At 41.6% G+C, this 12,047-nt stretch overlaps 2 protein-coding genes across 6 annotated transcripts in view; both read right to left on the reverse strand.

Moving 5' to 3' along the window:
- The window catches only part of Palm2akap2 (PALM2 and AKAP2 fusion), a 457,266-nt gene that overhangs the window by 278,617 nt on the left and 166,602 nt on the right, over nt 1-12,047 (reverse strand). The window lies entirely within an intron of this gene.
- On the reverse strand, nt 8,749-9,611 carry LOC124964752 (ankyrin repeat, SAM and basic leucine zipper domain-containing protein 1-like). Its single transcript, XM_047525410.1, is given in 2 exon segments — nt 8,749-9,368; nt 9,371-9,611. Coding segments are annotated over 2 exon segments (861 nt in total).

Genomic DNA, 12,047 nt, shown 5'->3' on the forward strand with positions numbered 1-12,047 from the left:
CACACAGCCCCATCCATAAAATATTTTGACCATATGTACTACACACACACACACACACACACACACAATTACATATGCATATATATGGAAACAGATAAATATAAGTATATGTTAAATATAACACGTATGTTAAACAATTTGTACCAAAATGGAATAATTGGCAGAGGAAATAAACAATATGGTAAATCAATTAAAACCAACAGAACTATCAATGAGAGTAGTTGGGTGTCTAGTTCACATGACCTTCTTGACACTTTTGAGCTTCTTGGACCAACTTCCAGTCCACTATAATGAGCCTGCCTTTGCTTTCACATCTTGCTGGGAATGACACAGACGTTTCTTCCCTGACGAGAATCAGCTCTGGCACTATCTGTTGTGTGTGGACAGTGTTTATTTTAGCTTGAGGTTTTGGGTGATGGTGGTGGTTTTGGGCTTTCGTGGGTGTGGTGTGGCCGTTTATCACCACTTATTTATTTAAACATATAAAGAATAGAAGTTTATTTAGCTTATGGTTCTAGAGGCTGGGAAGTCCGAGAGCAGGGTACTAGCATCTTCTTGGAGTCTGGTGAGGGTCTTCCTCCTGGGTCATGACATGGCAAGGACGTCACATGGAAACAGTCTTTTATTAATTTTTGATTAGATAATAAAATTTTATCTTATTAAGATATATTTGTGGGGTACAATATGATAATTAGGCGGAGGGATGCTGGGGCAAGAACCCAGGGTCTCGCACAAGCTAGGCACACACTGTACCACTGAGCTGTACCCAGCCCCCTGGGTACAGGGCTGGGTATTATACTATGATAATTCTATACACAGACAGACCGTGCAGTGAGCAGATCAGGGTAATATGAATTTTCATCTCCTCAAATGTTAATCATTTCTATGTGCTGGGAACCGTTGTACTCCCCTGGCTATTTTGGAATATATCAGATTACTGCAGACTCAAGTTACCTCACTGTGATGCAGAATTCCAGAAATTAGTCTTCCTTCTATTTGATGCCCTTTTTCTAATCCCTCTATTCCTCCTTCCACCCCACTTCCCCATCTCTGGTGACCACAATTCCATTCTCTTCCATGACATTGATTTTCTCAGTTTTCACAGATGAGTGAGAACATGTAGTATTTATTTGTCTTTCTGTGCTTGGCTTATTTCACTTAACATGACGGCCTCCAGTTCCAATCAGTTTGACATACATGAGAGAACCTTGTTCTTTTTTATGACTGAATAATATTCTACTTCATATGTATCACTTTAGCTTTTAACTAGCTTCTAATTCCTGGATTCTGTGCAAACCCTCTCTAAACCACTTCAGTTTGGCAGGGTGTGTTCAGGTTAAACTAGATAATACCTTCTGGAAAGCTAAAGAGGCAATCTGCAATAAAATATCACAACATGCTGAAAATGAATGAATGAGAACAGAGCTGTCAACTCCTTTCAGTTCCAGGAAGCCCTCTTTTCTTTGAGGAAATGCTCAGAACACGTAGGGAACTGAGGGGAGACCGGGGTCCATCCGTATATTACATATTGGTAAAACTTAACTTCTAATTAAATTAAAAGATTAGAAATGCTAAAAATTTTTACTCATACTCCAAAAGTGTCCTTTGTACCCCTTGGAGGCCCTCAGTCCTCCTGGGATCCTGTCATAATATTGCTCGGAATTGCCTCTACCCCGCCATTGGCGAAGGGCAACAGTATCCCCATCTTACATGGGAACGGGAGACTGCAGCCTGGAGGGTCTGTGCCTGTCACCCAGCAGGGAGGTTTCCAGGCGGGTTTAAACCCAGGCCTCCAGCTTCTTTCTCCACCCTCTCCTTTGATTCCTTTACCTCTGCCAGGGCGGCTCCCTCTTCTTGCCACCCATCAGGGCTGCTGAAAATAAGCACCAGCCTCCCAGAGGCCACAAGCTGAGCATCGAAGCAGCCCCAGACACCATGGCATTGTGACAGCAGAGACCCCTCCTGGCACTAAGTAGAAAGTGACTGTGTAACACATTTGCTCACCTCTGAGGAATTTGAGATCTGGGGGAATCAGATCAAACCCTAACCTGCATTTTCAAAAGGGACGGATCTAGCAAAAGATGGCTACGACTCTGGGCATGCCATGATCAAGAATCCTGGCTCTAAGGGCTGGGGACATAGCCTAGAGGTAGAGCACTTGCTTAATCAGTGGGAAGCCACGAGTTTACGCCTCAGTACTGCAGTAAAAACCAACATAAAACAAATACACAGACAGAATCCCTCCCATCTAAAAAGCCTGAATGTGAATCCCATCTGACTTCCTGGCTGTATGACCTTGGTTGCTAGGCCTCAGTGTCCCCAGCTGTAAAACACTAACACTTGGGTGACTGTGAGGACTTAAGAGACCCTTCACAGGGCCCATCGTGGCCCCTGGCATATGGATTCAGCAAACGGAACCTGTCACCTCCAGTGGATTTCCTAGTGCAGTGTGTCCAGGCATAACCAAGACATTCATCTAAAACCCCTACCCTATAAATTGGGGCCTCAGGCTCCTCCCTTTGCTACCCAGGGCAGCCCCCAAGGACCACGCCCCACCAAGGATCAGCCTCAGACTCCCCACTTTGTACCTCAATACATGCCAACCATCAGATTTTCTTACTACAGCAACCCTGCTAGGACGCTCATCTGCACATCACTGGAAAGAACTTTTCCATTCTAGAAAACAAGAGTTAAGAACAACCAAGCTGCTTTGTACGTCTCTATTTGTTTCTTGCTATTGTGAAATGATCCTTCTTTACCCTTCGCAGATGTTATGTCAACTTCATTTGTGTGTTAAATTACATAACCCTCATCCTCCATCAACTACCGTTCTGAGAAAGCAGGTCCTGGGAGAAGCTGGCCCGCAGATTACAAACTGAGGGTAAAAGGCAAGACTGACAGAAGCCTGAAACCTGGGGTGCTATCATCTCACAAGGGGCGGGGGTCGGAAATGTATGACAGTATTTACTTGTTGGTCCATGACTAGGGGACACCATTGGCATTGAGAGTTGGCAGGACAGAGCCTGCCAATATCCTGCAATATGTAGACCAGTCCTACACGGTGAAGAATTATCCCACCACACAGACCAACGCTCCCCACTAAATCGTGCTTGGAATATTCCTGGATGCACAGGGGTCCCAGAGGCTGGGACCAGCTGCAGTGAAAGGAAGTGGAAGGCCTAGGTTGGTGCGTCGTGAATCAGCCGGCGCCATCAGAGTTGCTCCGAAACTGCTGGACGCATCATCGAGTGGTTCTGCTGGGATAAAGGAAATCTGGGGCCAGGAAAGCCCACTGGCACTTGGCTGATGAATGTTCTAGACTGGAAATCTGTGTTTCGTGAAAGTCTTTTAAGATGTCTGGATCTTCTGTTACGGTATATGGCAATTCAATTAGAAATGGGATTTCTGGGCATGCTTTTCTTCACTTTTAAAGCAATCTTAAAAACTGATTTTCATTGGTGCAGTGTAATTACACACGGTAGTGGGATTCATTATGCCATATTCCAAATGCACACGACATAATTTGATCGATTTCATTCCCTCCCTTCCTCCCTCCTCCTGATCTACTTGCTCTACTCTACTGATCGCCCTTCTATTATTATTATTATTATTTTAATTTGCATGTTATATATTTCATATATATCTTCATTGTGGTATATTCATACATGGACATAGCATGATTTTGAAAATTTCATCCCACATTACTTCCCCACACTCTCCCTTTCCCTTCCCTTTCGACCCCTTCCTCTACCCTATTCATCTTTCTTCTATTTTCATGAGCTTCCCCCTTTTTTTATCCTTCCCCACCCAGCTTCTGCATAGGAGAAAACATTTGACCTTGACTTCCTGAGTCCAGTTCATTTCACTTAGCATGATGTTCTCCATTTCCATCCATTTACCAGCAAATGCCCCAATTTCATTCTTCTTTATGGCTGAGTAAAATCCCATTATGTATATATACCACTTGTTTTTTTATCCATTTGTCTTTTGACGGGTACCTGGGCTGGTTCCATAACTTGGCTTTTGTGAATTATGCTGCTATAAATGTGGGTATCCAGGTACCACTATTGTATGATGACTTTAGATCTGAATAAATACCAACGAGTGGGACAGCAGCTCATGTGGTGGCTCCATCCCTAGTCTTTTAAGGAATGTTCTTATTGCTTTCCGAAGTGGTTATACTAATTTGCAGTCCACCAACAATGTATAAGAATGTTTTTCTTTGGAAAATGGCAATCAAACTCAGATTTCTGTTTGGCAAGAAAGAGAGATTAATGTAACCCTCAAGACCAAAGTGAGAAAGTTCAAAAAAACCACTCACACCATTGAGTGCTTGGTGTGAGCCACCTGGTGCTGTGACCTGACATGGACGGCTCCTCCTGTCAACATTGCGTCCTTCTGAGCTGGGTATGGTTATCATGGCGCCCTCTTTATAGATAGTGAACCCAAAGGCTTAGAAAGTAACTTGACTATGTTCACACACTAGTGTGTGACTGAGCAGGAATTTGAACTCAGGCAGTGAGGCTTGCCAAAGCTTAGCCTTGAGCACTTATAGCACCTTCTGTGTGGTGGAAAATACCCCATGGAGCAAGGTCACTCAGTGTTTGACCCCTTGAGAGGCTCTGGATCTTGCTTCTTGGTGCTCCCAGTCCTTTGTACCTGCTCAGCCTGCCAATTAGCAAGGCTTTCCTTGTCTCTAATGGACATGGGCCACTGGAATTGGAATGAAATAGAAGAGTCTGTCAGTATTCCCCCCAGAAGGGTATGTTTATGCTCTGGATAGTCGGCTGCAGGTTGTGACTTTAGAATCCGTAAGGCTCTACTGCTTCAAAATAATTGGCTTTTTAAATGTAACTGACAGCTCAAGTTATCCAAAACGAGAAACTTTTAGATCATCTTTTTCTAGTCAGAAGAAAGACAAAGCAAAGGACTAATTCAGCAAACAGAGTTCTACACTGACAAAGTTGGCTCATCCGAGAACTGGGGTGATTGCTTTAAGGATTGTCAAGTGCCATATTTTCCAATGGTTATCAAGGAGTGATGGACAAGCCAGTTACAGCCAATCAAGTGGGGTCAGTGAGATTCTCGATTTCTGTTCCTCAAGTACACCTGTCACTAGTTTTAAGGTAGGCTTAGGGTAGAGTTGCAGGTGCATCGCTAGTGAATTGGTGACAATCCACGGAGGACCATCCTGAGCATTAAACACAGCACGCGGCGTACGGCAGACTCTAAGATCCAGGCATTCTCTCTCTCCGTCCTCCACACAGGCCGTTCTTCTAAACCAGGTTCAGAAATGCTGGCCCCGTCTTTTCAGTTAAAATTAAATAAACACACTTCATTCTCCTTAGTGAATGGAACCAATGCTTAGGCTAATGTCACTCTTGCCTTTTTCTCAATAGCTCTTTTTTTCCTCTAACCGAGGCAGGGAAGGCAGGCATGAAAAGCCTCCACTCAGCCTAACTTGGCAGCTGGGCCAAGATTGGAGTTTTAGGCCTAGATGAATGTGTTTGCTGATTGACAACAGCGCCAGGGCCTTGTCTGGTGAACTAGGCAGATACCCGCCTTCCCCTCCAGTCCTCCATACACACAGCATGTCTACACAGCACGTTTACACAGCTTGCCAACCGGAGAGTCTAGCTGGACCACAAATTTCGTGGCTATGAGAAAGTCACACGTTTTCTAGTTGACGTATAATGTAAAATCAGCTGTGTATATATATATATATATATTGCCTTCTCTGACCTTAATGCCCTCACATCAACTGCAGGGAACTTTCACTATCTTTACATAAGTAAGCAAATTCCTCTGTATGTCAGTTAACAGCTGTGAACCAGAGCTGAAGGACAAAGCAAACTCCTATGATATCAATAACTAAAGCATTATTAAGTGAATCATATTTCTTTTACCTCACTTGATAATTTATCATTAAAGATTTTCATTCCCAGAAAACCTCTACACCCTAGTCCCCACATCATCACCTTCTGGCAAGGCCTTTTCAAGATCCATTTTCTAATTACAGTAAACTGAGCTCCAATAAGGTCTGTGTTTTCTGAAGTCTCACTTTATTCCCTCCCCTTATTGGATTCATATGCTGATATTATTCTTTTCCCTCTATAGGATCAGACACTATGAACCTATTTGTTTATCCCAGGTCCTGGTACTCATCATCTATTTTTTTGGGGGGTTACTGGGGATTGAATTCAGGGGCACTCAGCCACTGAGCTACATCCCTAGCCCTGTTTTGTATTTTATTTCAAGACAAGTTCTCACTGAGTGTGCCTCCTTTTTGCTGAGGCTGGCTTTGAACTCATGATCCTCCTCCTGTCTCAGCCTCCAGAACTGTTGGGATTACAGGCATGCACCACCATGCCCAGCTACTCATCATCTCTTGAGTGCCAGCGTGTGATGTATCTGTGTAAACTTGTCTTCTTTACAAAATGAATCCCCATTTGTGAAGTAAGAGTAGAAGTCAAACAAACATCTCTGGCTAGTAGTACAGTTGCACGCCAATAGAAAGAGTTGGCATACACCCATCATTTCTCTATTACAGAGCACCCTTGAAGGAAGTAGAAGCTGGACGGGGGAGCATGGCATTGTGAATGGACCACTTACTGGCACTGCCAATCAATCACTGACCAACATTTGATGAGCAAAGAGAATGAGGTTGTACAATACTGTGCATCCACGGTTAGTCCTGACAGAAACACAAGCCCACTCCAGATCTAGCACAGAAACTCAAAGAACAGGAAAGCATGCATTTGGTCAACTCACATCTTAGAAAACTGGAGTGAGGTTATGTCCCTAATTAAGAGACAGCACACTAAACTGCCACAACAAGGCAAAAAAAAAAAAAAAAAAAAATAGAAACAAAAGCCAAAACTAGACACCAAGAAGAAAGACAGCGATTCTGGCTTACTCATTCCAGAGAGATAATCCAGTTCAAACCCAGTAAATTCTTTGACCTCCATTTTTTTTTTTTTTTAATGCAGGTCATATTACAGACCTCAGAAGACTGAAGAGGAAAGAGATGGCACACAGGTACTTAGCACACAGGTGGGCAGGTTCTCAATTTAGGTTGGTTCTACTCCTGCCCTATATGAATTAGTTATGCAGTCATTTCTTATCACTTTGATCTTCTCAATGAATCATATGATCTTTGTTTAAGTCAGTTTTTCCACCGCTATGACCAAAAGACCTGACAAGAGTAATGTAGAGAGGGAAAAGTTTATTTGGGGTTCACGGTTTCAGCGGTCTCAGTCCATAGATGGCCAACTCCCTTGCTCTGGGCCCAAGATGAGGCAGAGCATTATGGTGGAAGGGTGTGACAAAGGAAAGCAGCTCAGGACTGGACAGTGAGGAAGCAGAGAAAGAGAGCCCCCCTGAGCGGGGACAAAATATAAACCCCAAAGGCATGTCCCTAGTGATCCACCTCCTCTAGCCACAACCTACCTGCCTACAGTTAGCACCCAGTTAATCCCTATCATTGGATTGATGCACTGATTAGGTGAAGGCTCTCATAATTCATTTCACCTCTGAATGTTCTAGTATTGTCTCACATATGAGCTTTTGGGGGACATCTTATATCTAAACCATAACAATCTTTGAGGGTAGACACCTTGTTCCTTTTTTTGTTTTTTGTTTTTTGGTTTTTTTTACAGTATGATCAGTTTACTTTTGAGCAGTACAATTTCCACATTTTTCAACAAAGTTACAGAAATACAAGTTTAAAATCATCACAGATTTTTTTCAAGAATTCTTTCCCTTTACATGATGTTTACTTCTCAAGCAATTTTAAATAACTGCATCAGCTTAAGTATGCAAGATTTAAATACCATTTGCCTGCTAAATTGGGACTGTTCCTTTTATTCACTTCATTTTAAAAATCTGAATATCAATATTTTGATTATGATAAAATAAATCTTGTTTTACATGTGTAAAAATTTTTGTCAAATTCCACTTTCAGAATATCCCTCAGAATGTTTTACCTATGTTCGGTTATATTTCAGAAATACTTTACAAGGAAAATTCTAATGTACTTTATGCTTTTCACACTATTATCATTTTCTGCTTTTGTATTTCACATCTGGAATATTTTTCCTATGTACTTAATCCACAATTAAAAACCTTTACATTCTACCTTCATCCTTTGCATTTTATAAAATGTTTTCGAAATCAATAATTTCCTAAAAATATAACTCAAAATAATGCAACAAGAAAGTCCTTATTTTGTAGTAATAGAAGGGGTAAATAAGAACTAAAGTTATTGACTTATGAACTCTTTACAAAGTCTCTAAGATTATCTATGATGAACAGACTTTAAAATAAAAGAATATTAGATGCAACTTTTATTTTGAATGTGATTTAGTTGTATGTTCAAACTAAATGATTAGGTATAATTTACTGCTTGATCAAAATTAACAAAATATAATAAACTATATTTACAAGTCAAATTGAAAAATCACTTTCTAAAGAAAAATTCTCTGCTTTATATTATCATAATTTTCCTATGGATTATAGGCAAAGAATGAAATGATATTGTACCACAGGTGGTTATTAAAAGCAGTATGAGGATAATTTGAATAAGATGTACATACATAATTTTAAAACAAATATTAGGGTTATTTTCTCTGAAATGTTAGCTTGCAAATGAAAAGAATCAGCCCAAATCCACATATTGTAATAGCTGTCCTCTTCAAAATTCTACTCTTCCATGTAGATACTTCTTCCATTAATGGTATACAAGTTGGATCATTTTCCCTTCATTTTGCAGCTGATTTCCAACTTTGCCACTTCAGGTAACTCTCCAAAATTTATCTCTTCTACCTCCAGTTCTTTAATAGCAGCCAGAATTTTCTGCTGATCTTTATTGGTAATCCCAAACTTTGCAAATTCATCTTTTTTCAGGGTCAAAAGGTGTCTTAAAGTTATATCCCTTTCCTTTAGTAAGTCTAATGTCATATGTTCCGGTCCAAGACCATGTAAAAATATTTCCAGATCTTCAAATTCTGTGTATGAACCAAATATGTGATCTTTTCCTTTATCAGAATCTGCTGTCAATTGTTTACAAATAGCCTCTTCTTTAGTTAGCCCTTGAACCTTTCCGTCCAATGGATTTAAAGTCAAAGAAAGAAAGTTGAAGATCTCAAGATGTTTGTTTCTTTTTGCAATCTCACTTGGTGTCTTTCCATCTTTGGTTTGTAGCATTTTATTAGCTCCAAGTTCAAGCAACTTCAAAACTACATTTTTATGACCTTGACGTGCTGCCCATGTTAAGGCAGCATAACCATTCTCGTCCTGGGCGTTCACTTCTGCTCCATGTGCAACCAGGAGAGCAACCACCTGAGAGTGGCCATCCCATGCAGCATACTAATGGGAGTCATCAGTCTCCTACAAGTTACATTTGGATCAGCATTTCTTGAAAGTAGCAGCTCTACGCACTTCAAGATCTGTTCTTCAGAGCCACAAGCAGAACATGCAGTCATCAAAACAGTCTGCTTAGCCTTACCAAAGCTTGCAATAGCACCTCTGTCCAAAAGGAGCAGAACCATCTCTACACTGGGTTGCCAGTGTAGAGATGTACCCAATCTCCGGTCGAAGTACCCAATCTCCATTTTTGTTTTTAAACTGAAGATGAACATGCCACCAAACTGAAAATACAGTTATGGTGGGTTTTTTGTTTTCATCAGCAATGAACTGAACCCCAGAGGATATATCTTCACAATCCTGTTTCCCTTTGCATGTGACTAGTCTTGGGTGGACGTGTGACTGGGTTGATGAAGGAGATGAAGGCCAAGTCCCCAGGGGATAGCAGGGTCCTCATTCAGTAGGCCATCATGGAGTCCAGTGATACATAGTTCTTCCAAGCACTGCAACTGTGATGCCCAGCCAGGGCTGAGGACAGCTTATCCAGACCAACGACTCTCGACTCTGCAGTTTCTTTGGTCATTACTCACTTTGGACTAGAATTCTATGTCCCACTTGTTGCTTTCCCTTTTGGAAATTTCAACTGTTTACATGCATGTCACATAATGGGAACTTTGTTCCTGACTCACAGCTAGACTTTTCAATAGAACTAATTAGCGTCCTTGGACTAATTAGCATCTATAGTAACATGCCCATTTGAGTTCAGAAAGACCCTTCATGTCTTGCTTAGTAGGTGATTCCAGTAACCTTTCTTCGTAAGTAAAACCCAGTATTTTATGGGATTACTCATCGTTCATCAAAGCAAGAACTTGCCTTTTTATCTCAGTTCATAACCAGTCAAGAGAAGCATACCTTTGAGAAGGCTGCATTTTAAGAATCACTGCACTAGCATACAATCATGCTGTTTTGAATCAATTATGCCCACTTACAAAAGATGTGGAAGATTGTGGGGTCTCACCTTCAAACACCCCCAACAGGAAGGCCAGGTGGTGCTGCCAGGTCCCCCCACTCTCCATTCTCACCCTACTTGTACCTCAGGCGGTTGTTCTCACAAAAATTCACATCTTCAGCTTTCTCCGAATTCTCCTGTTTCTTCCAATTATTTCCAAGAGGTTTCCTTCCCTATCTCCTTTTTCCCAGGCAAAAACTACCCAAATTATAAAGTAAATGGAAGTAATAATAACCATATCAAAAATGTGTTTTCCAGCATAATTATGCATAATAAAAGTTCCAGGGCCATTATCTTCTAAAACTCTTGAGGGGTCCATGAATCCCATTGAGAATCTCAATGAGACACTTCGGTGTCCCGTTAGTATCCAATTAAACATGTGCTTCATCAAGCACTAACATTCATAATAAAAAAAATCACAAAGGAAGCAAAACTATTTTAAATTCAATTTTAGAGCTCTATTTAATTGCTTTGCTAGGTTTTCAAGGCATTGTTTTCCTAAGCTCTTTGAAAATGTGGAAATGTGTGCTAATTCTTCGTGTGTTCAACAGATTGCTATACCTGGGAAGGGAAAGCTTTTCCCAGTTAGGTTCTGAGTCACAGATCATCTTGAGCCAGAGATCATCATCTTCATTAGGAGAGGAGTATGTCACTTACATTCCCACCTTACTTCCCCAGGCAAGTGGCCTTGGAAACCATGACGCAAGTATTAAAAACTGTGCTTCAAAGGCTTTGGAAGAATGTACAAATTGGAATGAAATAGTTCTTCTTGTTAAGATCATAATGCAAAAAATATTCATGTGTATACAGCACTCAAAATTCCCATTATCTTCCCCCCAACACACAAAAATAATCCTGTCAGGAAGTGGGCCAGCATGTCCATTTTGTAGATCTTTCTCAAGCTTCCCTGGGAGTCCTTATATTGCCAGGTGGTGCTAACTCTCCACAGAACAGCAGTCCCACAGTTGAGCAGCCTGACTGGAAGAAGATTTTTCAGGATCTTCAGTCACAAGTTATGACTCCATGGTTTCTGCTGTGTTCCCTCTGGAACCAGAGAGGCAGCTCACCTGTTCCTTCTCTCCACATGGCCTTTCAAGTAATTAAAAGCTGCCTGAGCCTTTAACAGAAAATGAAGTTTTAACAGAAAATGAAGGCTCTGCCAGGATAAGGACTTGTCCAAGATATTGGAGCTCTTTACGAGAGGAGCCATGACTGGGACCCGTGTGCTCTGTTTAGGTCCAGGGCTGTCCCCATGAACATTTTGAACCCTACAGCTCATCAGAACCACATGCTCCCATACATGTTAAGGTTAGGGCCCACCTGACCACCTCCAGTGAGACCTGTAGCCATGCAAAGGACTTGGGTGTGTGGACTGTAGGTGTGTCTAGTGAGCAGACCCAGGCATGCTTCTGGACATATCTGTCCTGCTCAAGATATACCTGCTTGTCTAGATGCTAACCTGCATATAGAAGAGTGGCTTCCAGGAGTCATTCTGGAACAATATGACCCTGGCCGCTGGCCACAGCTGATTTGAAAGGAATCTGTGATGTGGATGGGCTTGGGATATGGAAATTTAGAAACTATGGGGCCGCCATATTGGATTGGCCCAACACCTCAGAAAAGTAGAGGAAGCTAGGTGAAGAATGAGAGGGGGAGAAAGGGAGAAGGAAGGGAA

Source organism: Sciurus carolinensis, chromosome 14, assembly GCF_902686445.1.
Source record: "Sciurus carolinensis chromosome 14, mSciCar1.2, whole genome shotgun sequence".
Classification (NCBI taxonomy): Eukaryota; Metazoa; Chordata; class Mammalia; order Rodentia; family Sciuridae; genus Sciurus; species Sciurus carolinensis.